The 27,238-nt window shown below is 40.6% G+C and overlaps 1 protein-coding gene across 2 annotated transcripts in view; it reads left to right on the top strand.

Moving 5' to 3' along the window:
* The window catches only part of LOC133630939 (ephrin type-B receptor 1-B-like), a 341,365-nt gene that overhangs the window by 249,265 nt on the left and 64,862 nt on the right, over positions 1-27,238 (top strand). The window contains exons 7-10 of one of the 2 annotated variants that reach the window (XR_009821371.1): positions 6,654-6,762; positions 7,468-7,532; positions 20,422-20,544; positions 23,334-23,581. Coding sequence is in view for 1 of the 2 variants with exons in the window: in XM_062022818.1 (XP_061878802.1) it covers positions 6,654-6,762; positions 7,468-7,532; positions 20,356-20,544; positions 23,334-23,581 (611 nt within the window). In the remaining variant the exon portion in view is untranslated. Of the gene's footprint in view, positions 1-6,653; positions 6,763-7,467; positions 7,533-20,355; positions 20,545-23,333; positions 23,582-27,238 lie in introns of both variants that reach the window. The other variant, XM_062022818.1, reaches the window with a different exon arrangement.

Below are 27,238 nucleotides of genomic sequence, written 5' to 3'. Positions count from 1 at the left end.
GTCTTAAAGCACCTCTTCCGGTGGGCGTTTCAGTGTTATAACTTCACCATTATCGTTAGTTTTTTAGCCAAAATGCGTCCATTCTCCCTTTTCTGTCTACACGCTGTGTCTGCTTGTAAGTACTCCGTGTGTGTGTGTGCGACCGAACATGCTTGTCTGCTCGTAAACCAGCAATGACACGACACAACTTTGACGCGGGCGCGGGGGGGTGCGGGACCGGTACGTTTCAGAGACGGTATCGTACCGAATATGATTCATTAGTATCGTGGTACTATTCTAATACCGATATACCGTACAACCCTAGTATGTACCAAATTTGGTAGCCAACCCTAGTTGACAGGCATCATTATTCTGTTTTTATGGTCTATATAAGTAGTATTACAATTACAGTTATAATGTGTCCATAATTTCAATTACTTTTTGATAATGCTGGCCCCTAAAGTGTGTGCTGAGAATAATCCTGGCCCTTGAACAAATGTGATTGAGGACCCCTGCTTTATATGCCCACTGCACTGTTCGGTGCTAAAAGAGGTTCCACTGTATTTGGGCTTCATGAGCAATCGCGACTGGTCAAACAGGTGTGGCCACATTTAAATATGAGAGCCCCTCCATCCCTCCATCCCTTCATCCCTTCATTCTCTCAGTCGCACCTTGTCTCCCTTCCTGTGTCATTCTCAGTTTATCAAACACCACCTGTCAGCGCTGCGAAAGCTCGCCGGGTTTCACTCAGCGCTTCTCAGCCGAGACATCTGTATGTTTTCTTTAGCCGTCACAGTCCATTGCTCACTGCCACGCAGAAGGCATGTGCACACAAGCATGCACTTCAGAGTTGGCCTGGTTGTGTATTGTCTGTCCTGCAGTACCATGTGCAAGTCCACCAATAGATGTATTTATCTGAGGTGTAACATGACATCACTTAGTGGAACACGTCTGCCAAGATGAAGCTGTTGAAATACGTACGGTATTTGTCCTGGTCTTCATTTGTCCATCAGTTCAAGAGTTAGCAAGCTACTCCCTGGTTCATGTAGAATCATAATCATGAGGGCTTAAATAGCAGGGCCAACCCTGCCATTTAAGCACCTTATTCCAGATCCACGCCAACATGTCGTATGTTCTCACTTAGCTCATGCTCCAAGATGTGGTGAATATCTGTGTTGTACTTTTTGCAGTGCACTGACAAACTGACCCAAATACTGTAAGATGATGTATTTGTTTTCTCCACAAAAGATCTAGTCTTAGACTTACACACCCCGTTTCCATATGAGTTGGGAAATTGTGTTAGATGTAAATGTAAACGGAATACAATGATTTGCAAATCATTTTCAACCCATATTCAGTTGAATATGCTACAAAGACAACATATTTGATGTTCAAACTCATAAACTTTTTTTTTTTTTGCAAATAATCATTAACTTTAGAATTTGATGCCAGCAACACTTGACAAAGAAGTTGGGAAAGGTGGCAATAAATACTGATAAAGTTGAGGAATGCTCATCAAACACTTATTTGGAACATCCCACAGGTGAACAGGCAAATTGGGAACAGGTGGGTGCCATGCCAAAGACTATAAAAATGGGACCCGTTTCCTCCCTGCTTGGCACTCAGCATCAAGGGTTGGAGTTGGGGGTTAAATCACCAAAATGATTCCCGGGCGCGGCGCCACTGCTGCCCACTGCTCCCCAAGTGGATGGGTCAAATGCAGAGGACAAATTTCACCACATCTAGTGTGTGTGTGTGACAATCATTGGTACTTTAATCTTTAATCTTAATGATTGGGTATAAAAGTAGATTCCATGAAATGCTCAGTCATTCACAAACAAGGATGGGGCGACGGTCACCACTTTGTCAACAAATGCGTGAGCAAATTGTTGAACAGTTTAAGAAAAACTTTCCTCAACCAGCTATTGCAAGGAATTTAGGGATTTCACCATCTACGGTCCGTAATATCATCAAAGGGTTCAGAGAATCTGGAGAAATCACTGCACGTAAGCAGCTAAGCCCGTGACCTTCGATCCCTCAGGCTGTACTGCATCAACAAGCGACATCAGTGTGTAAAGGATATCACCACATGGGCTCAGGAACACTTCAGAAACCCACTGTCAGTAACTACAGTTGGTCGCTACATCTATAAGTGCAAGTTAAAACTCTCCTATGCAAGGCGAAAACCGTTTATCAACAACACCCAGAAACGCCGTCGGCTTCGCTGGGCCTGAGCTCATCGAAGATGGACTGATACAAAGTGGAAAAGTGTTCTGTGGTCTGACGAGTCCACATTTCAAATTGTTTTTGGAAACTGTAGACGTTGTGTCCTCCGGACCAAAGAGGAAAAGAACCATCCGGATTGTTATAGGCGCAAAGTTGAAAAGCCAGCATCTGTGATGGTATGGGGGTGTATTAGTGCCCAAGACATGGGTAACTTACACATCTGTGATGGCGCCATTAATGCTGAAAGGTACATACAGGTTTTGGAGCAACATATGTTGCCATCCAAGCAACGTTACCATGGACGCCCCTGCTTATTTCAGCCAGACAATGCCAAGCCACGTGTTACATCAACGTGGCTTCATAGTAAAAGAGTGTGGGTACTAGACTGGCCTGCCTGTAGTCCAGACCTGTCTCCCATTGAAAATGTGTGGCGCATTATGAAGCCTAAAATACCACAACGGAGACCCCCGGACTGTTGAACAACTTAAGCTGTACATCAAGCAAGAATGGGAAATAATTCCACCTGAGAAGTTTAAAAAATGTGTCTTCTCTGTTCCCAAACGTTTACTGAGTGTTGTTAAAAGGAAAGGCCATGTAACACAGTGGTGAACATGCCCTTTCCCAACTACTTTGGCACGTGTTGCAGCCTTGAAATTCTAAGTTAATTATTATTTGCAAAAAAAAAAAGTTTATGAGTTTGAACATCAAATATCTTGTCTTTGTAGTGCATTCAATTGAATATGGGTTGAACAGGATTTGCAAATCATTGTATTCCGTTTATATTTACATCTAACACAATTTCCCAACTGATATGGAAACAGGGTTTGTAGATTGGTCACATCTAGTCTTAGACCAGTGGTTCTTAACCTGGGTTCGATCGAACACTACGGGTTCGGTGAGTCGGCCTCAGGGGTTCGGTGGAGCCTCCGCCGCGGAGGTCAAGACACACCCGACTCATCTTGTAAATAAAAACTTCTCCCTATCGGCGTACTATGGATACCCCCAAACAATGTTCCCTCTAATTTTCCATCTGATTTGCAGGTGTGTAATTTTTTGTGAGTTTATGCACTGTGTTGGTTTTGTTCTTTGAACAAGGTGATGTTCATGCACGGTTCATTTTGTGCACCAGTAAATAAACTTATAACTTTGTCTTGAATTAAAAAAAAAAAACGTTTCATTTTTCACTAAAGAAGGGTTCGGTGATTGCACATATGAAACTGGTCGGGTTCGGTACCTTAAACAAGGTTAAGAACCACTGTCTTAGACTTAGGCCATGTCTACACTAAATCGTTTAACCCTTAAACAAATAATTATTTAGCCTCAGCCCAGTTTCAGTCACACTAAACCAGCGTTTAAGGTCCACCTCCTTGGACACATTTTTACACGGGTTAAGTGCGTGTGTATTTCTTGAATCTCCGGCACTTAGCTTTGTATGGACTCATTGATCGTTTACAAAGTGAGTTCGGAGAGGAAGTGACGCCAGAAAGACCGCAGCCCCACACAGGAAGTGACGTCAGAAAGAACTTGCCACAGCCAGCTTCATAACAAAGTGGCTTCGTAACTCGGAGGTAACCTCTGGAAATATGGAGGCGAGTCATCCAGACATGCCCGTGTTTCTCCTTCTTCTACATGTGCAGACGCTTGTGGAAATCACACATGAATACCTGAACAGAAAACAATTGCAGCTATTTAGGATACAACACTTCTCAGACGGCAAGATAACTTTACATTGTCCGGCCGGGCCAGCTGTGATGCTACTTAGCGAAAAACTTTATCCATTTGTCGAAGGAGAGACAACGAGAATGCGAGCTCCCGTGGATGTGATTAAAAAGGTAGCGTGTGCTTTGTATTACCTGGCCGTCGAGGAAAACTGTGAATGCTTTTGGACTGGCAAAGCAGACTGTATCAGTTATTGTCCGCCATGTATGTCGCCGACTCAACGTCTAGGTCCAGAGTATATAAAGTCACCAAAAAGGAATGGACAATGAAGGTGAAGGCAAAAGAGTGAGGAGTGTCCTGACCAGATATCTAGATCCCTAGATTGATTGATGTTAAATGTTCTTTATCACATTGTTTACGTGTCTAATAAAGCTTTGATTAATTTATGATGGCTCGGGTGTGATTCACTACAATAGGGCCCCACAGCACACTGGATTCCAGTTAATTGAAATACCACAACACTGCATATTGTTCAGATAAGTTACATTTAAGAACTTGCACACAAAACAACACTGGAGGTGACTGTGACGTGCGCATTTTCCGCGCATGCGTACTAGGTCGCGTTGCGCCGGCGGACGGAGGGGGGAGAGGGGATCTTAAACGGTGGCATTGTTGTGTGTGGACACGGATAAGGTTAGGTGGGATTTACCCTGGATAACCTTAGTGTAAACGGGGCCTGAGATTGGTCAGATCTAGTCTTAGACTTAGATTGGTCAGATCTAGTCCAAAGGTTGGTGGCAAAACCCCAAATATGTATACTCCAAAAACCAGGAGTGTGTGTCTGGGCAACGATGGTTTCTCCCTAACGTAGTGAGAAAAACAACTGTTTTAATCCTCCTGTCAAAGCCAACGACAGTCGAAGTGCAATTTCTCCTCGTTAGCATTGAAGTATTGTGTGGCAGAACCATCGCCGTGGATCGACTACTACAAGTCCAAAATAGTCGGAAGCCCCCACGTTAGCATTCCACTCAGTTGTAAACAAACGGCACAAATGGCATTCTGGTCACCTTCTGTGAGCAGAATGTTTCAAACTCCTGTTATTTGTTGGAGGCTAAATTGCAGCGGTAGCGGCCAACAACTTTGACCCAAGCGATTCAGAGCTTTTTTTCCTGTCACTCACACACACAATTAACATACATGTTGGCAGACAGCAGAATAGGAATTATAATTCAAATTTTAAGACAATGGTGATCAACAAACTGCTGAGCAGCTAAGAACAGGACCGCCCCTCCTTATATGCAAATCATGTTATGTATGTAGAGGCCCACTATGTGTGTGTGGGGGGGGGAGGGCTCATTTTCCATGAAGAAACACATTTTAAATGTACATTTTGAATGACAGGATATTTCCTATGGAATTTTACCGCAAACTTATTCCTAGGCTATTTCACTGATAAGAATATGATAGTAAACGTCTGTCCCTTCACATTGCCACTGTTCCTTTTGGCACGCAGCTTAAATGCACTGGTTCTGCAAGCCAGGCATACTAGATTTGATCCCAAGTGGAAATTGTTGCAGCACGGTTTGCTAATTTATGTTTTAATTTTGTTAAATATGTCACTCTGCACTAAAAAAAAGTTTGCTCTAATATGCAATATAATGAATTTTAGTTGGAGTCAAACATTGTAAAAATATTGTCTCGCCAATTAACAAGTATTAGTGTTTTCATGAGGGAGGAGGGGGGCTCTGATTAACATTTTGCTAGCTAAGATATATATGCTTGTTTGTCGTAGTCTACCAATTGGTATTTCACTCATATTGAAATCACCATTTTAACGATATGCAGGTTTGTGGTATTCCCGGATCAATACTGGAAGGGTATATACTAGAGATGTCCGATAATATCAGACTGCTGATATTATCGGCCGATAAATGCTTTAAAATGTAATATCGGAAATTATCGGTATCGGGTTTCAAAAAGTAAAATGTATGACTTTTTAAAACGCCGCTGTACGGAGTGGTACACGGACGTAGGGAGAAGTACACACACACAAGTGAATGCAAGGCATACTTGGTCAACAGCCATACAGGTCACACTGAGGGTGACCGTATAAACAACTTTAACACTGTTACAAATATGCGCCACACTGTGAACCCACACCAAACAAGAATGACAAACACATTTCGGGAGAACATCCGCACCGTAACACAACATAAACACAACAGAACAAATACCCAGAACCCCTTGCAGCACTAACTCTTCCGGGACGCTACAATATACCCCCCCCCGCTACCCCCTACCCCCCACCCCCCACCACAACCCCGCCCGCCTCAACCTCCTCATGCTTTCTCAGGGAGAGCATGTCCCAAATTCCAAGCTGCTGTTTTGAGGCATGTTAAAAAAAATAATACACTTTGTGACTTCAATAATAAATATGGCAGTGCCATGTTGGCATTTTTTTCCATAACTTGAGTTGATTTATTTTGGAAAACCTTGTTACATTGTTTAATGCATCCAGCGGGGCATCACAACAAAATTAAGCATAATAATGTGTTAATTCCACGACTGTACATATCGGTATCGGTTGATAACGGAATGGGTAATTAAGAGTTGGACAATATCGGGATATCGGCAAAAAAGCCATTATCAGACATCTCTAGTATATATTATGTTACTATTGATATGTTCAGATCACATGACCAAATTAAGTCAGGTGGTTATTAACGATGCCGAGGCAATCAAAGTCAAGAGGCTGGATTAGCAACTGTCTGTTTCTTTTTCTATCCTAGATGACTTCAAATCGGAGCTGAGGGAACAACTTCCTCTCATTGCGGGCTCAGCGGCGGCGGGAGTGGTCTTCATCGTCTCTCTTGTCGCCATCTCTATCGTGTGCAGCAGGTAACCATCGTTCCCATTAGGTGTGACAACTTTCAACGTTTATTGTTTTCCCCTTCAAAATAAAATCCGAACCCTTTTACTTATGCTGTTTTTCCCTCATCAGGCCAAAGCAGGGAGTAGACTCTTGCCAATGTACGGTATATTCATCAGATTTAATGTTGAACAATATGGCCATACATGACCCCTTTGATTTGCATAAAGTTGTTAATAATGTAACAGCAACATGTTTCCCATGTAATCCATATTAGCCTGCAGCCATATTGATAATCACATCCCTTGAAAATACTTGCCAAACAAACAAATGCAAATATGCCTGCACACTCTATAATGCTGCAGAGCTCAAAGAGAAGTTCAGGCTCCAACTTTAGCTTGTTAGTGAAGTCCAGCTGATTTAATTTGACTTTTTACTTGGTCACTCCGTCACGTCGCCAGGGCGCCCTTGCTTTAGATATTTGAAGGTCACACTTTCTGCTGAGCTGTGTGCAACTTTGAGGCTTTCACAAAAGAGGCTCTTTTGAAGGCACGGCAGAGGGGACACATGAAAAGCAGAGGTGATCCTATCGAGATCTAATTAAAAGTCGGCTCATTTTCATAAACTTCCTTTAGCATCACGGAGCTTCTGCAACCGATTCCATGTATTATCCTGTGGCCTTAAGTGAGGGACATTTGCAGTAAGGTGACCTTTACACTTTTGTCATCCATTAGGAAAAGAGCCTACACTAAAGAGGCCGTCTACAGTGACAAACTGCAGCATTACAGCACAGGCAGAGGTAAGTCCATAAACTAGTCACCAAACATATGTTAGTCCACTGACCATGTATTGGACTAGTCATCAGTGGCTTATGGCTCAAGTCCTTATTTAGAGTAGACAGTGTACAGCTTGCGTAGTAATATATATAATAGTTGGGCCAGCTACTTGTTAAATGTATTAGGCCTGGGGTGGCTAGCGCCGTCCGAGTGGCTCCCTCGAGCTTTTTTCAAAAATGTATGAAAATGGAAAAAGATGAGAGAAAATTTTTTTTTGTTTTGTTTTAATATGGTTTCTGTAGGAGGACAAACATGACACAAACCTTCCTGATTGTTAGAAATCCCACTGTTTATATTAAACACGCTTCACCGATGAGAGTATTTTGTCCTACTAATTTCGTCGGTCCTTGAACTCACCGTAGTTTTTTGACATGCATAACTTTCTCCGGCGCTACCACAGAAATATGTGTTTTTTGCCACTCGTTCTTTGTCTCATTGTGTTCGCCAAACGTTTTATGCTGTACGTGAATGCACAAAGGTGAGCTTTGTTGATGTTATTGACTTGTGTGGAGTGCTAATCAGGCATATTTGGTTACTGCATGACTGCAAGCTAATCGACGCTAGCATGCTATTTAGGCTAGCTGTATGTATATATTGCATCATTTGGCGTGTACAGATTTATACATGAGGTATCTCAGGGCGTTCAATCATTCGCAACTGGACTGCTTGGTTTGTTTTGGAAGACGTTTCGCCTCTCATCCGAGTAGGCTTCATCAGTTCATGACCATAGACTTAGATTGGTCAGATCAAGTCCAGCGGCTGGTGCCAAAACCCCAAATATATATTATCCAAAAACCAGGAGGGTGTGCCTGGGCAAGGATGGTTTCGCCCTTTCGTAGTGAGAAAAAAACAACTGTTTTAATGCAAACGAGCAATCCAAACTGATTTAGGCTAGCTGTATGTACATTTGCATCATCATGCCTGGTTTGTAGGTATATTTGAGCTCATTTCATTTCCTTTACTTATGTCCTCTTTGTATTTAGTATATGTTGGCATGTCTCATGACACATTATCTGTATGTAATATTGGCTGCATTTCTCATAGTTGTTTGTGTGCCATGTTGTTCCAGACCACAGCAAACATTACCAAGATTGCAAAGATTGTAATAAATCCATTTGAAGAAGACATTTCCTTTAACTTGGACACACACATCTATACCTGTGGCCATTCTAAGGAGTTATTTCACCTTCTGAGAAGTTTTACTAATGTTTTCCAATGTTGTAAAAATGTGTAGAATAAATATTACATTTCAACATTTCTGCCAACAAAGATTTGCGACACAGTCATTTTGATAGTAAGCTAATATAGCTAATATAGACATCATCATCATCATCAATCTTTATTGCAGACCTTAAGATTCATTTAAACATATAAAAACAGAATATAATACATTAAAAACAAAACAATAAAACATACATTAAAAACAAAACAATGAAACATAAAAACATAAAACCCAAATGTCAGTTTCTGACATACAAACATGTGTGCCAATGATTCCACAGTCCAGATGAGTACTTAACAGAACTGCGGCCAATGTTCGTTAACACAGAGATTGTGTCATTTTCAGACTCAGATACCCTACACATAAACGTATACATAATGTTGACACTTACATCATGTGTTGTTGTTTGGTTCAAACGCTGATGACATCTATTAAACAAGACAAGAAGCAAGGAATTAAACAGAGAGCGAATTAAATTTGGCCCCAATTGAGGAGAGACGTCTGGACTGTACTCTTTGTACAGTCTCACCATGCTCTGACGAAAGATTGTACGCCTCCTCTTTTATTTGGACTTTCCCTGATTACATGGCAACGGCTGTTTCTAAGGGAGGGGGTCATAAACAGCCATCGCCTTTGGTTACAGAACAGTTCAAAGAAAATGTCGTAAAAAAACAGTTCAAAGAAAAGGTCGCCTTGAGGGGAGTCAGGTCCTGCTTCCTCTTTGCTTTGTAGTTCTCAAGTCAAGACAATATCTTTCTGTTGATCACAATACATGAAAGAAACAGAACACCTTCATGTTGCTTCCCATCCTACACAGTGGAGTTTTACAAGCCTTTTGTTTGGTAGGATCAAAGACAGATTTTGTCTGCTCGCTGGAAACTCATTGAAACACAAAGTGTTGTGATAACTTAGATACAATTATTCTAACAGTTGTCTTCATTCAAACACTTATATAAGGCTTTTAATTTTTTGCGGCTCCAGACAGATTAAATTTGTTGTACTTTTGGTCCAAAATTGATCTTTAAAAAAAATTTAAACAGGAGTTTCTTTTTCGACAGGAGTTTCTTTTTTAAATACATTTTTACCCCGCGATGTCTCTATAAGTAAGACAAGGGTATTTAGGTATGTCCATGGTGGAGACCGTTGCATCAGGCATATTTTCTATCAGTTTTGGTTGTGGTTGGCGGAAAGATAAATAACAAGGAAGAGATGCGTTCCAGGTTTAGAAAATACCTGGGAAAATGCAGCGTCTATGGATGCTACCGTACAATGGCCACGAAAGTCACTTCAGCACTGAAAAACTGTTTGATGTAAAAATGGACACGCTACGGAGAAATGCCGTTAAACACCGCTACTTGTAGCGCGGCTATTGCCAGACACTGGTGTTTGTTCTATCCACTGGAAACAAACACCATTAACGTCTGGCTGGCAACACAGGTATTTGTACAGAAGCGATTGTAAGGTAAAAACAGGGTCGCACAGTTCCCTTCCCTTGCAGGATGACACTGATTGACAGTCCTCTCTCAAGGCTTTACCGTGACTGCGTTGTTGTAAGCACTCCCCTGTCACTGACTGATGGCGGGATGGAGCCCCGAGGGTCCTCACACGCTTAAACAAACAAAAAGCCGAAAGCCGCCTATGAGTTTTGCGCCTCATGCAATGAAAACCCTCCATATTGCCGACCTAGCACTCTACACTGGGCTCACTAGAGGGGGTTTAGAGCCTGACGCAGCAGTGTTGCAAACACATACTTTGTCTCCACGCTAGCGGGATTCATTAAAGCTGCCACAAGCTACAAGAGCCGAACCAAAATGCCTCGAAGACAGTAACTGAATCAAAGTCATCCATCATCAAAGATGTGAACTTGTTGATAAGAAATCCTATTTTGTTTGTTTTTTATCCCTTAATCTTCCACAATGTTGTCCCATTATAAATGGTTTAAAAATTGGACTGACAGTTTGGTCATGACAGTATTCAGTACAATAATACACAGATAGATGCTAAACCAATTGATGATCAAAAAGGTTCATTATGTCTTCTTATTCATGTACTCTTTCAAATTTTCTTGTAATCAGACAATATTTACAGTATATTACAGACCTGGGCATTCTGCGGCCCGCGGGCCGCATCCGGCCCTTTGTGCGTCCCTGTCCGGCCCGCGTGAGGCCAATTATAAATTACAAAATACATTTTAAAAAGTATCTATGTCGAGTGTGCAATACAACGGTGCTGCTTTTGTTTTGAAAATCGTTATTTGTATTACTTCCGTGTGGACGTGTGCGTGATTGTGAGTGAATGTGAACAACTGCAATTACAAAATAAAGTTGAAAAAACATCTATGCCCTGCGCGCAATACAACTGTGCTGCTTTTATTTTGAAAAGTATTATTTATGGGCGTGTGTCCGTGTGTAACCTGCGAGTGAAGGTGCACATGCAGCGACAAGTGATGCACGGTTTACACCCGAGACGCCAAAAAGAGAAAAGTTGATGAGGAATGGCGTGTTTTCAGCAACACATGAACTGCAAAGCAACGTCCCCTCACCTAAGGTGCGTGCCTGCGCAATTGCGCACTGCTCAAGCGTCCGCTGCGCGCAGCAAGTATATATGCCGCGCACCAAATCAAATCCCATCTGAATTATAAACTAAATAAACATATTTATTCTATGGAATTTTGCAATGCAACTTTGAGTGACAGTGACAACAAGCGGCCCTAATGGTGTTCGTCAACACCGTTCAATTGAACACCGTTCAATTATTGTAACGTCTATCGAGATGCTTCGAGGACAGGAATTATATCGATCACTTTATTGAACAAAACTGTTTATATTCGGACATAACCACACCAAAAACATGAGTAAAACAATTCTATCTCGAAAAACTAGTCATTTTCTGCCGTACAAACCAGGCCAAAACTAACTTGTCATCTGTCACCAACACGCATAGCACTAAACCACTGGTGCGTTTAAGGCCACACAAAAAGTCGGACAACTCAAACACCACACAAAGTTACACTATGACTCCTCAGTCATACGTGTGCTTATTTTACTGTCATTTATTATTAATGTTAATTTATATATATTAGTCATGGAATGCTGTTACACACACTATGTTGAAGTATTACTATTATTATTATTATTATTATTATTTATCTTACGGTATATATCAAAAATAATATTGAGCAAAATTTAATTGAATTATTGTCGATGTGGCCCTCCAGCAGTGCTCGGGTAGCTCATGCGGCCCCCGGTAAAAATTAATTGCCCACCCCTGGTATATTAGATGGAATCTTTACCTTTTCATTGTTCACTAAAACCCCCGTAGATGTCACCCTGCACATCGTCAATATACGCATCACAACAGACTGGACTCTAAAAGCAAGAACAAACCTTACACCGGAAGACATACACATATTACTCAGTTTCGTTGAAAATAATACGTTACAGTAATCGAGACGAGACGTAACGAACGAATGAATAATGATCTCAGCGTCGCTACTAAAGATGACTTTGAAATCCTTGATATCCAAATGATATCCAACATGTGCGAGGAGCCAAGTTATACCGGAGAGGGACAGCTGGGGTAGAAACGAGTCATGGAGTTTGAAAAGTGGATATTCCTACTGATTCTAACTCACACAATCAGAGGAGTGCAGGAGGAGAGGGGACACTTTTTAGGCGATGTGCTTGGAGGGTTACTTTCACGCTCGGCTGGGCAGCAGCGGGCGGAGCGACGGATCATCTCGGAGCTGCTTCAGGCGTGCGCCGGAAGCCGAGCCGTGGGTGAATGGAAGGAAAGCACAGTTATTTTGATTTCTTGCCTTAAGCTAATGCTAGTGAGTAAGACTGGGTGATTTTGGGCAGATCTTACGGGGTTCACTGTTGCATTCATTATGACATCTAGCAATGGGTAGGCTCTAGAAATGCGCGGATAGGCAATTATTTCATCCGCAACCGCATCACAAAAGTCGTCATCCACCCGCCATCCACCCAAACTAACATTTTATCAAAACCACAACCAGCCGCCACCCACCCGTTGTTATATATCTAATATAGACGATGCAAGGCATTCCTGTTAAAAAAAGGAGACTGATCCAATGCAGCAGAGACATTCAATACATGCCAAAAAATACATAGTTAAATGTTGTTACCCACATACGAAAAACGAGCAGCACTCTTTGAAACAGGCAATTATTCATCAGGCACTGCTGCAGCTGTCACGCCAAATTTCTTCCCCCTACAACACACAATTAATCATAGCATTTTAATAAACAAATGAAAAGGTATGGAATCAGAGGGTCGGTTTTGAACTGGGTTAGAAGCTACTTAACCAACAGGAAGCAATACGTGAAGATAGGTGAACACACTTCTACAGGGCTGAGAATATTTTTTGGTGTACTCCGGGATCAATACTTGGACCGAAATTGTTCAAACTTTATATAAACGACATTTGCAAAGTTACAAAGGACTTAAAGTTAGTAGTATTTGCAGACGACACAACTGTGTTTTGTTCAGGAGAGAACACACAGAAGATAATACAAATAATAACAGAAGAAATGAACACATTAAAATATGGTTTGACAAAAATCTCAGTAAAACTAAAATAATTATATGTGGTAACAGTAGAGGAGAAAGTCAAACACAAATACAAATAGACGGAGTAGACATTGAAAGGGTAAAAGAGAACACATTTTTGGGTGTAATAAAAGATGATAAAATGAACTGAAAATTTCATATAAAAAAATATACAACATAAAGTGGCAAGAAACACGTCCATAATGAATAAAGCAAAATATGTTCTACACCAAAAATCATTTTATATTCTTTACTGCTCACTAGTGTTACATATTTGAGTTACTGTGTAGAAATATGGGAAATAACTACAAATGTACACTTCATTCACTAACTGTGTTACAAAAAAGATCAATTACAATAATACATAATGTTGGATATAGAGAACATGCAAACACTTTATTTATTTAATCACAAATATTGAAATTCAACGAGTTGGTGCATTTTCATACATCTAAAATGATGCACATAGCAAACTATAACCTGCTAGCCAAGAATGTACAACAATTCTTCTCAACAAAAAAAGGATAAATATAACCTTAGAGGAAAATCTAAAACATGTGTATGCTCGTACAACACTTAAAACCTTTAGCATATCAGTATGTGGAATTAAATGATGGAATGGATTAAGAAAATAAATCAAACAAAGCACCAATATGATTCAGTTTAAGAGACTGTTCAAACACAAGTGTTCACAAAGTACACAGAACAAGGATTATGGTGAACATCTTCAACATTTTTTTTTTTTGAGATAAAGATTGTTTATGTATTTATTATGTGTTTACTTACTATGGTATAGTATTTATTATTTATTCATTCACTGTTCTGTTACAGAGAACAAGGAAATTAGATAAAATTGCTATGGTATGAAAAGGGGTAGGAATAAATAAACTCAGCTTTTTCCTACTGCTTTTCGGACGTGCTGTAATGAAACAACTGGAAATATGTGATGCATCACATTGTGTCGTATGCATGTTCCACATAAACTGAAACTGGACTGAACTTTATTTCTGCAAATAATCATACATAATTAAATTAAGGTAATGGCCTGTACTAGGTATTGTAAAAAAAAAAAATGCTGATTCTATAATAAAGTGCATCCGGAAAGTATTTCAATGGTCGACACACCTGGGAACTAATGAGGGTATGGTGTCAATTAGAGTGGAGGCGGGCATGTGATGACTTACTGATGGAATTTGCAGAAAATATATGACAAACCCAGACTTGATGTCTTTATAGAAATGTCATTTAATCCCACATGACATTTACCGCTACTTAGGGATTTACTAGGGAAGGGTATCGTTTAAAAAAAATTGATACCAGTACCAATACCCTTAAAACGATACCGATACCAACTGAGTACTTCATTCGATATTAATCATGTGAAAAAAATGCAATGGGTCACCACTCCTCCCCATTCAAGATTTTTACACGAATACATTTTGAATGTGCTCAAATATTTATTAAATAACTGTACAAACATGTACAACAAAGTATTATTTCCGCTGTGTAATTAGCGATCAAGCTAAGCTAGCGTTAGCTCACATGCCTACTACATGCCCAAAACGATTTATTTGACAATACATGTTTTAACACACAAAGGATGAGTACTGTTAACATAGTAACCATTTATATATTACCTGATGTTATCGACGGTTGAGCAGTGTCCTGTTGAGATGACGACGACGATGCTGGTGTTGTAGAAGCCAACTTTTTAAACATAGTACAGTTCTCCATCCTTAAGTTTGCTCCGTGCTTGATGGGGTGTTTAATCATATTGCTAGTGTTCCCCGTTTTCCCTGAAATAATCTTGCCGCATTGTATGCATTTATTTGTACCCGGCGCCACAGGCGTGTAGTACAACCATACCTTTGACCGTTTTGCTGCCGGCATCTCGGAATGATGACCAGCCAATTCTGCACTGCTTCAACCCGCTTTACCGCCATACAAACTATTGTTGTTGTGGTGGTGGACCAATCACATGGTGCATTGAATTGAAGATCGCTTAAAGGCCTACTGAAATGAAATGTTCTTATTTAAACAGGGATAATAGGTCCATTCTATGTGTCATACTTGATCATTTCGCGATATTGCCATATTTTTGCCGAAATGATTTAGTAGAGAACATCGACAATAAAGTTCGCAACTTTTGGTCGCTGATAAAAAAGCCTTGCCTGTACCGGAAGTAGCGTGACGTCACAGGTTGTGGAGCGCCTCACATCTGCACATTGTATACAATCATTCCCACCAGCAGCGAGAGCAATTCGGACCGAGAAAGCGACGATTATCTCATTAATTTGAGCGAGCATGACAGATTTGTGGATGAGGAAAGTGAGAGTGAAGGATTAGAGTGCAGTGCAGGACGCCAGGATGTATCTTTTTTCGCTAGGTACAAGGGCTCATTGGATTCCACACTTTCTCCTTTTTCTATTGTGGATCACGGATTTGTATTTTAAACCACCTCGGATGCTATATCCTCTTGAAAATGAGAGTTGAGAACGCGAAATGGACATTCACAGTGACTTTTATCTCCACGACAATACATCGGCGAAACATTTTAGCTTTGGAGCTAACGTGATCGCATCGTGCTTAACTGCGGATAGAAACAGAAGAAACATGCCCCTGACTGGAAGGATAGACCGAAGATCAACAATACTATTATTACTTCTACTATCAGGAGACACTGAACTAAACCCTGGACCTGTAACCACACGGTTAATAATGTCCCGCCTGGCGAAGCCTAGCAATGCTGTTGCTAACGACGCCATTGAAGCTAACTTAGCTACGGGACCTCGACAGAGCTATGCTAAAAACATTAGCTCTCCACCTACGCCAGCCCTCATCTGCTCATCACCACCCGTGCTCACCTGCGTTCCAGCGATCGACGGCGCGACGGAGGACTTCACCACGATCATCGGTGCGGTCGGCGGCCCGGAGACGGAGGAAGTCAACCCAGACACCGGTGAGGACAGCGGCGCGGCGGCGGACGGCGTTGTGTTGCTGTAGCCAGCCGCTAATACACCGATCCCACCTACAGCTTTCTTCTTTGCTGTCTTCATTGTTCATTAAACAAATTGCAAAAGATTCACCAACACAGATGTCCAGAATACTGTGGAATTTTGCGATGAAAACAGACGACTTAAGCTGGGCACCGTGCTGTTCCAAAATGTCTGCTACAATCCGTGACGTCACGCGCAAACGTCATCATACCGAGACGTTTTCAGCCGGATATTTCCCGGGAAATTTAAAATTGCACTTTATAAGTTAACCCGGCCGTATTGGCATGTGTTGCAATGTTAAGATTTCATCATTGATATATAAACTATCAGACTGCGTGGTCGGTAGTAGTGGGTTTCAGTAGGCCTTTAAAGTGATTGGCTGCGAGCAAAACCATAGAAACAGTATTTTTTTCTTGATCTTGGTACAAAAGAACCGATTGCAGGTATCGTTTGACAGACGCAGTTTCGATAATACTTGGTATTGGGTTGTTTCGGTCGATACCTGAAAGGTATCGCGTACCGATACCCCATACTTGCCAACCCTCCCGTTATTAGCGGGAGACTCCCGGTATTCAGCGCCTCTCCCGACAACCTCCCGGCAGAAATTTCCTCCCGACAAACTCTCGGTATTCAGCCGGAGCTGGAGGCCACGCCCCCTCCAGCTCACTGCGGACCTGAGTGGGGACAACCTGTTCTCATGTCCGCTTTCCCACAATATAAACAGCTTGCCTGCTCAATGACTTCATAACTGTAGAATGATTGAGGGCGAGTTCTTGGTTTCTTATGTGGGTTTTTTGTTAGGCAGTTTCATCAACGTCCTCCCAGCGCGGTAACAACACACAACAACAGCAGTCACGTTTAGTCTACCGTAAAGCAGTTCTTCTGCCGTAAACAGCAATGTTGTGACACTCTTAAACAGGACAATACTGCCATCTACTGGATAGCCTACAGAACACTGAAATTCAAGTATTTATTTTATTTATATGTATAATAAAATAAATATATATATATATAGATATATATATATATATAGCTAGAATTCACTGAAAGTCAAGTATTTCATATATATATATATATATATATATATATATATATATATATATATATATATATATATATATATATATATATATATATATATATGTATATATATATATATATATATATATATATGAAATACTTGAGTTGGTGAATTCTAGAATAGATATATTCCCCTCTTAACCACGCCCCCAACCACAGCCCCGCCCCACCCCCCACCTCCCGGTATCGGAGGTCTCAAGGTTGGCAAGTATGCGATACCCAGCCCTAGGATTTACTGACTTTAATGCTGCTAAATTGTGACTGAATCACCCACTGTTAGTTATTCCGGTTTCCACTTTGTGTAAAACTACACTGCTTCCAAAATGATGTTACCAGACATTACAACGCCTCAGTGTCAGGGTCTCATTCCATTTTGGAAGTTATACTTATGCCAGAAAGTGTGCACAAAGTTCACAGTAATTGAGGCTACAATAGATTACTTTAAGCATGCCCCTTGTGCAGTTGGCAACATTTGGGCCACTTACTAAATGAGCAGGGCAGACTAATAGCGGGGTATATTCTGGACATTGGTGGAAATAACACGGTTAAGTGCAGCGCAGTTAAATGTAATTTATCGCCCTGTTCAACTGAAAACATTCACACACAACATTAAGTCAATCATTTCCGCCTTTAACGCATTTTGTGCATCCATCTAATTGGAAAAGGTATGAATTTATGTCATGAGTTAGGGGAGGGAGTCTGTGCGGCAACCATTAACCTTCCTCCATGAAGTCCTGTTGTTTCATACTGTATGTGTGTGTTGGGGGGTGGGGGGGGAATAGAACATTTGCTTCACACAATCACAGGAGGGCCTTGTGAAATATTGAAGAAGAAAAAAGCTGTTACATTTATGAAATGGCCTTAAAAAAGATGACTCCAGCTAAAAGGGAGTGAAGAGCGACCCACTGTTATATTTTAAATAATGTATGAAAGTGGGAAGTATATTAGAGAATAATGGGCTCCTGTTATGTATGTGCACATGTATGGTTTTATTGTGTCCCCATATGTTTTTCCAGCTTGGGAACGCCGATAAATGAAACCTTTTTTTCCCTAGAATGCCGAGCTATAAACCCTCTAATGGATTACTTTGAATCTAATCTGAATGGAATCTCTAATGAGCAATTATGTTCACACAGACAGGGTTCAAGGCAATTAGTGGCGTAACCAGAATCAACATTTAGTCGAGATGGAGGTGAGCTACCTTGATCCCTCCAAGACCAGACCTTATCTCCTGGTCATCTCTTGGGACCCCTCCATCACAGTACGTGTTATGCAAATGAAAAAAGCCCTAAATTGACTACATGGAGATGGGGTTTTTTTCTAATCATGGCTGCCAGGGTTGCTTTTTTTCTACGCTGACAGGTCTGCCCTGTGTGTAGATGAGGTGATTTGACATCTGCTTGTTGATGGTTGTGTTCAGGTGGCGTGTATTGGATGTGTTTAGAAGACTTGGTCGCTCTGTCAACCTAAGAAATCTGACTTTTTCGTTGCCCAGTCCAGAGAACTGTGCTCACCTATCGTGCAGTGGCATAAAGGCGCGGCGGTTTTTATCTCTTTATGAGGTCGTACGGAAAGGCTTTCGGGGAAAATTGGTTCTACCACTATCAAAGAGTAGAAACTGCCAGAGGGTTGGGAAAAAAATCGAGATTTACCTGATCTGTCCTCTCATCCTTCTTTATAGCGTTTTTTATATTATTCATACAGAGGAACCTGTGAAGTTAGATTCCCTTGAGGTTGTACAATAAGGACATTCTAAAATAAGAAAGGACAATATGGGAATTTTAATGTTAATTCAACGATGTGAAAAATATTATATAAAAAACATTGATTATGCTTTGGAAGACATTGTTCTATTTGATCATATGTTATTCTAGGTTTTTTGCACAACACAGCAGCAACAGAACCAATGTTGTATAATGAATAGCGGTGAGGAATGAATGGCTTATACCATTGATGTATTCATTGTAAACAGCAGTATAATTGTAACTAAAGCCTTGTTGTAGAGTAAATTTGAAAAAAAAAACATATGCAAAAGTTGGCGACAGCTCCACTTGTTAATGATTGTTTTTTGACCCAGTGCTAATTAAATACTTGCTTTTGTAGCCCGCTAAATTACATTGATTCACATCCAAATCACCATTCTTATTCATTCTGATTCTAAATCATGTTTTTTTATTTAATAACAAAAATATTTATATAAAAAATTTAAGAATCCATTTTTAAAACTTAGCTTTTTAGGCCATATCTGTGCTTACTCATTGTGTGTTTACGTCATACGTCAGCAGCCAAAAACATTTGTATCCTGAAGGTTTTACTATCATTTTCATACCAAATAATATACCGCAAGAGTCAGTTAGAATGGAGAATCAGTTTTGAATCGAAATGCTACCCCAAGAACCGTTTGTTTGGTTGCTATTAGCATTTCAGTCATCAACAATTATATCATCTGGGAAATGGACATTGTAACAGTGTAGGTCTGACTTCGTAGGATATGTACAGCGAGCAGTGAACATAGTGAGCTCAGAAAGCATAAGAACAAGTATATACATTTGATTATTTCCATTTGATTATTAACAATCCGGGGAGGTGGGATGTGGTGGGGAGAAGGGGGATGTGGTAGTACTAAACTGCCTGTTTGACCCTTCCCATATACTGTGCAGTACGTCCTATGCGTGGTATAATAATATTTCCCACCCAGTGGTATCTTTGCCTTTATCTTAAGGAGAACCATATATCAACTTTAGCTATCCCCATTAATACTGCTAAAAGCTTGCAGTGATGGGAAGTACTACTGTTTTGCAGTGTGATTGAAGTTACGACCTGAAGGTCAATTACATCCAGTCAGCCATTAACACATCAGCTAAATGAAAAAAAAAAAAAGCGATCGGTTTCTTCTTCTTCTTCTTGGTTGTTCTAGAACTCTCTTTGCGAGCCGACATGTCTAACTGCCCCTCCCCACTGGGCTGCCCGACCCACTTCTCAGGCTCCCCGGGGATGAAGATCTACATCGACCCCTTTACGTATGAGGACCCCAATGAAGCCGTGCACGAGTTCGCCAAGGAGATTGATGTCTCCACGGTTAAAATCGAGGAGGTCATCGGCGCAGGTATGGTCACTTAATGTTTAGTTGCATGAATTACATTGTTGTGATTTCCTTTTTGCATTTGTGCAGTAGAACAAAAGTAAGTCAAGGTTGCAAAGCCAGACAGTTTTGGTGAACCCATGGACATCAGCTGAATATAGGCCAGCTACCGTGGGACCTAAAGATATTGGAAATAGCTCCAGTCATGCCCCACATTTCAGGCTCGTTTTTAGTTTTGGGGCTGATTAAAGTTCATTTCAATCACGTTTTCCCTTCTTATCATACAATAATAATACAAGTCTTTAGAACTGTTCATCTAATTATTGTTTTTCAAACTAGGCTTTTGTTAATGCTGACACCATACAGTAGGCTTTTATTGCGGCTAAAATTGGCCAATTAATGAGTTAGGGACTGGAATTAGTAGAAAATGACTATTTCGTGAGTATTCCAGTGTACGTTCTCACGCAGTTGCTTTTACACTACAGGCTTTTCTCACTCTTTCTTGTCTCTCCTTCTCACAGAGACATAAAACAAGCGCACCTTCTTACATACGTCACATACTGTCGCGCGTGCAACGTCATACGCCCTGGCCGAGCAGAGAAGTAGCGGAATGGGTAACGTTAGCTGTGGCAGGTGGTGCAAGCGGAGCGGTGCGAGTGGTAATACGAGAGAGAAGGTGCGAATCTGGTAACAAATGGAGGAATAATTAATTCCCAAAAAAACCAGCACGGGGCCCATCGTCTGGCGGTGGTTGGCTTCAAGCGGGAAGATGTTGAACATACAACCATAATATGTAAAGTATGCGGCAAAAGCGTTGCTACAAAAAGTAGCAGCACTACTAATTTGTAGCATCATTTGAAAAGTCACCCGCTAGAGCAGTGGTTCTCAAATGGGGGTACGCGTACCCCTGGGGGTACTTGAAGGTATGCCAAGGGGTACGTGAGATTTTTTTTTAAATATTCTAAAAATAGCAACAATTCAAAAATCCTTTATAAATATATTTATTGAATAATACTTCAACAAAATATGAATGTAAGTTCATAAACTGAACATCAAATCAAGTAGGCTATTCCATTCATTACCATAAAGCCAGAGTTTCCCCCATGCCATGATGGTTTGACCCTCACTAAAATGTCTGTCAAAAAGAACTGTGAAAAGAAATGCAACAATGCAATATTCAGTGTTGACAGCTACATTTTTTGTGGACATGTTCCATAAATATTGATGTTAAAGATGTATTTTTTTGTGAAGAAATGTTTAGAATTAAGTTCAAGAATCCAGATGGATCTCTATTACAATCCCCAAAGAGGGCACTTTAAGTTGATGATTACTTCTATGTGTACAAATCTTTATTTATAATTTATTCACTTGTTTATTTTTCAACAAGTTTTTAGTTATTTTTATATCTTTTTTTCCAAATAGTTCAAGAAAGACCACTACAAATGAGCAATATTTTGCACTGTTATACAATTTAATAAATCAGAAACTGATGACATAGTGCTGTATTTTACTTCTTTATCTCTTTTTTTCAACCAAAAATGCTTTGCTCTGATTAGGGGGTACTTGAATTAAAACATTATTCACAGGGGGTACATCACTGAAAAAAGGTTGAGAACCACTGCGCTAGAGAATAAGGAGTGCTTGAAACTCCGCATGTCAACATCTCCGGCCGGTGCCACACCCAACAAAATGCCGAAGCAACCAGCACTGACCCAATTGAGCCTGGCGTCTTCCATTTCCACATCAACACCGTATGAAAAAAATAGTCAAAAACAGACGAACGTCCACAGTAACCAACCACATAGCGAAAGACATACACTATTTTATTTCCTATTATGCAGCTAATTTTAATCTTAATTTTTTTTTAAAATATCTTGTGCGACATTATGCACAAAAGTGCACTTTATTTGTTTTAAAATATTGTAGGGGCGTTCTGTACAAAAAGTGCACTAATTTAGTGTTGTTTTGATATGTCATCTTAGTGACATCATGCACAAAAGTGCACTCATAGCTTGTTTTAAAATGTCTCTGACAATCTTGCACTTTCTGTTTTGGAAATGACATGAATGTTTGTGCCACTGCTTAATAACTGTTTAATAAATATAGTTTTAGGAAATTGACTTAGTTGTGATTTCCCTCTCTGCATGAAAGTTTAAAATGAGCATATATTAAATGCAGTATGAACAAGAATGTTTTAATGTAGACACATAGAATCATCATACTGGTGCGATTATATGCATCAAGTGTTCATTCAAGGCTAAGGCAAAATATCGAGATATATATTGTGTATCGTGACAATATTGAGATATTAATAAAAAGCCATATCGCCCAGCCCTAACTGGAATAGCTCCTTTTGACTGGCCGACTCGGCAAGCAAGGTGAGAAGAAGTGACATTGCAAGGACAATGGAGAGCAGGCTAATTACGATTAAAAACATTTAGATTTTCTTGACTTCCCTCTGCAGGATATTAAGGTTCTGGTCATTGAGATAGTTGTTTGGGTTCTAAGGGTTCTCTAAGGAAGATGTGGCTACTTTGAATGTTTTTAAGATTTTCGGTGAGTCACATGGTTGGGAACGTTGAAGAGAGATGGTGGTCTTTAAATACATCAATACCATATTGATCCAATATAAGATGACCCTCTACAATCCCTCTTTTTCAAGGGACGTTTTTGGGGAAGAAAAGTAAAATCAAAAACAAAGAGGTCATATCTATTTTGTATATACTGTAAATCTAGTCCCCAAAGTAATTGGATACAAATAAAATGATCAGTTGTGTCTGATGTTGACGCTATGGTCTACTGTTTTACTATAGGAGAATTTGGGGAGGTATACAAGGGTCGTCTGAAGCTGCCCAGTAAAAGGGAGATCTTCGTCGCCATCAAGACACTGAAGGCGGGCTACGTCGAAAAGCAGAGACGTGACTTCCTGTCCGAAGCGTCCATCATGGGCCAGTTTGACCACCCTAACATCATCCGCCTGGAGGGAGTGGTTACCAAGAGCCGTCCTGTCATGATCGTCACAGAGTTCATGGAGAACGGTGCCCTCGACTCGTTCCTAAGGGTAAGCTGTTCTTCAATGTGGCACTGTTTTGTAAATGTTGTCATTAAAGTCAGAATAAACATACAAAGGTTGTTTGATACTACGCCAGTGCAGCATTTTTCACCTCAGCTCCATCTGATGGATCTGGTAGGTCACTGCTCTCACAAGTGAACTGTAACAGGAAAGACTATGTAGCAAAATTGAATGGATTTTCCATGCACTTGTTTCTATTCAATATACAGCAAGATAATTCTGCTGCTTGTCGCACCTCCATTAGTTTCCATGGCAGACAGTGCATGACAGGAGCATCCATCTGCCTGGATCAGATCTTAGCCCAATCACATACCAAGAGTTGAGCTGCAGAGTCTCTAGCTGGGGACCACTGGTCATGGATGTTTATCCGAGAAACATCTCCTGGTGACGGGGTGGGGCTCAGGCCCGTCTCGCTGGCACCCCATGCGGCTCACCACAGGTGTTTCTCTTGCCCCAAGCTATGTATTTCAGTCCAAGCCAGAGCCGATAGATAGCTCTTTCAGACTTTTCTGAGACCTAACTCAGTCTGGTCCCAGGTCTTTGAATAGACATAATTTGAAACTGCCAATGAAACATCTGGCTCCCACCTCCACTTGGTCTATCTTCACACTCCACCTGCTTTCTCCACACTCTTCGACAAGCTCTGGATACCTTGCTTTATTTAATTTGTGAGACGCGTCCAGCTCCTCTTCCCATGGTATGGTGAGCGTGACCACGAGGTAATCTTAAGGTTGCAGATTTCTCTGGGACTGTATCTGTCTTCCAAGATTCACTTCTATTTTCCACTCAGACCCTGGCGATATCAGTTGAAAGGGTGATCTCCTGCTGGTATAAGCTCTCGGTTCCCCCACTGCCTCAGGAAGTGGATTTCGGGGATCTTTAAACAACTTTCTCTGTTTTGTTCAGGACCTCTCTTCTTTGCCAGCTTCTTCAGCACCTGATTGTGCTGCCATCTGCGTCATGGTTTTTTAGCATAAAGACAGGGGACGCAATTCATGGTCCTGCATAAATCCAAAGCAGGTTGAGTTCTGAGTCATTGAAAGTTTTCACCATGCTTTCTACAAAGTATCACTTAAGCCCTTTTAGAGACTCCTGCCTACAAATCAACCAATCAAAACAAATCACTGAAATGTGCTATCAATTTCTGCTTTCAAGCATGATTCAGATAATCACTGCATCAACCCAGACATGAGATGGTATTCTTAAAAAGTCCAAAAAAAAAAAAAATTGTCTGACTGTACTGTATATTCAGAGGTCTAGACCCGGGGGACATTTGCGACCCGCAGCTATAAAAAAAAAAATACTACTAAAGAAAGAAAAGAAGATAAAAGAGCAAACAGATGAACTATAATGAGAAAATGTTGCATTGTTGAGTCTAATAACACAAAGCTGCCATGCAGGCTGTTTTTTTAAATTTAAAGCAGTCATTGCTAAAAAAAAAAAATGTATGAATTAAAATCAATGTCGTTATGAATTATTGACCTATTCAAGGCTCCAATTACCTCACATCAAAAATTCCACTGTTCAAATTTTTGGGGAGAAAATATTGCATATTTTGTGTTTTGCCTGAACACAGTCAGGGCATAAAAGGGCATATAACAAACATTAATTTTTTTAAGTTTCACTAGAACTTATAATGGACGGATAGATCGGAAGTTGATCTAGAGATGTAAGCGTCGAGTGGGGCCATTTTGAGACCCCAAGATTTTTAGCGGGATTTTTTTTAAGTGCTGAAAAAAATAATTAAAATCAATGGTATGAATTATTGACCTTTTTAGGCTCCAATGACTCAAAATCATCTATTATAAAATAATTCACTTTAAAAAAACTTTTTGGGGGGGGATATAGCCATTAAAAAACAAGGTTTTGACAAAAAGGGCTTAAAACATAAACAAAAATAATTTTATATTGACATATACTGCAAATCTGAAGTTGATCGAGAGATTCAAGCGTTGAAAATTTTGAAAAAAATCTAAATATTGTATTGGTTTTGAAAATGAAAAGTATCAAAATGGCCCCTGCGTGCTTTGATTTGTCAGTGTGCGGCCCTCAATGGAAAAAGTTTGGACATACTGTACCTGGTCTAGACCCAAGTGAGTCAGAGCTTTTCTTCCAATCACTCACCAGTAACGTAGGTATCAGCTGATATCTATAAATGAGTAAGAATGTCTACCACAACAGCCATTTTAAATGTTTTACTAAAAAAGTCTGCAACTATTAATGGACTCCTCCCTCTTTCTTTTAGAAAAGAAAGGTAATCAACATTCTACTCACCTTTTCTCTCCTTCAATCTCACGAAACGCTGCTCGGGTCCACTTTGATCTGGGGCGGGTTTAAAGGGCCTCTTTGAAGCCGGCTTTGCTAACCGCCACATCCGACTTGTGTTTCCATCGATCTGCTTCCCCCTCGTATTTGTTCCTGTGTTCCAAGGGAGAGGCGGTTCAAAGCGCCTCAGAGGGGAGGGCACGGCCACTGAGCCCGCACACTGAAAAGAGAAAAGCACAATGCACTAACATCATTCTGCCTAATTAATACAAGTCGGCTTGTTAGTTAATCAGAAAGGATGCAGATTTACACGCAACAAATGAAGTGGAAACAAGAAAATGGTCCGACCACAACAAGTACATAATTCATTCCTTTGACAAAATCAAAAGGAAATGTGGTAAATACACATTTATGTTTGTGTTATCTTGCCAATGTTTACCGCAATAATGAGGATGTATTTAGGAATCCCGCTGGGATGCTTTTATTTCAATTGGACATACAAAAACATCAACATAAAACATCAATAGTATTGGTTCAAACACAATCTGGGGTTTTTTGTAGCAACCAAATAAAAATAAAAACATGAAAAAGTGGACATTGTAAGTATACATCATGACCTCCTCCAATGTACCGTCATTTCTGGACTATAAAGGGCACCCGAGTATAAGACTGTTCAACCTAATTTTAGGACTAGTTTTATTTTGTACATAAGGCGCGGGTGTACACAGTGAAATACTTGAACAAGCGCTTGTGTTCATTCACAAATGTATCAATAGACAGTGCCAGTAAGAAGGAATAAATTAGCCTACCAGAGAGCGCTACCTTAATCCCTCTCCACACTGGGACTACTGGGGTCGTCTTATTTGGTGTCGGAGTTTAGGGGACTCAGGGTCGCGTTGTCCGACGTTTTCTGGGCCTTGTTTTTGCTTTCACTTTCGTCTCGAGGCAGGTTCCATATGGGCTTTTGCCTTCTTCTTTGGCTTGCGGTGGTCTGGCCTTACGGGGTCCGGGTGGATTTAGACTTAGACAAACTATTGATCCACAAGGGACATTGTTCCATAAAGTAGCTAGTCTGTGTGGAACAGTCTATAAAATCCGCTACCCCTCCCTGATACCGAAGTCAAACTACTTCCTTAACGTAAATGACCACCATAACCACAACACCAGAGGGAGCTCCACTAACCACGTTAAACCCAGATTCCGAACTAACAAAGGTCTTAACTCATTCTCTTTCTATGCCACATCAATATGGAATGCACTCCCAACAGGTGTAAAAGAAAGGGCAACTCTATCATCCTTCAAAACCACACTAAAAGAACACCTCCAGGCAACTACAACCCTAAACTAACACCCTCCCTTCCACATAATACCTCTTCGGAT

This window comes from Entelurus aequoreus, linkage group LG16 (assembly GCF_033978785.1).
Source record: "Entelurus aequoreus isolate RoL-2023_Sb linkage group LG16, RoL_Eaeq_v1.1, whole genome shotgun sequence".
Taxonomy (NCBI): Eukaryota; Metazoa; Chordata; class Actinopteri; order Syngnathiformes; family Syngnathidae; genus Entelurus; species Entelurus aequoreus.
This window is presented reverse-complemented; position numbering and strand designations above follow the sequence as displayed.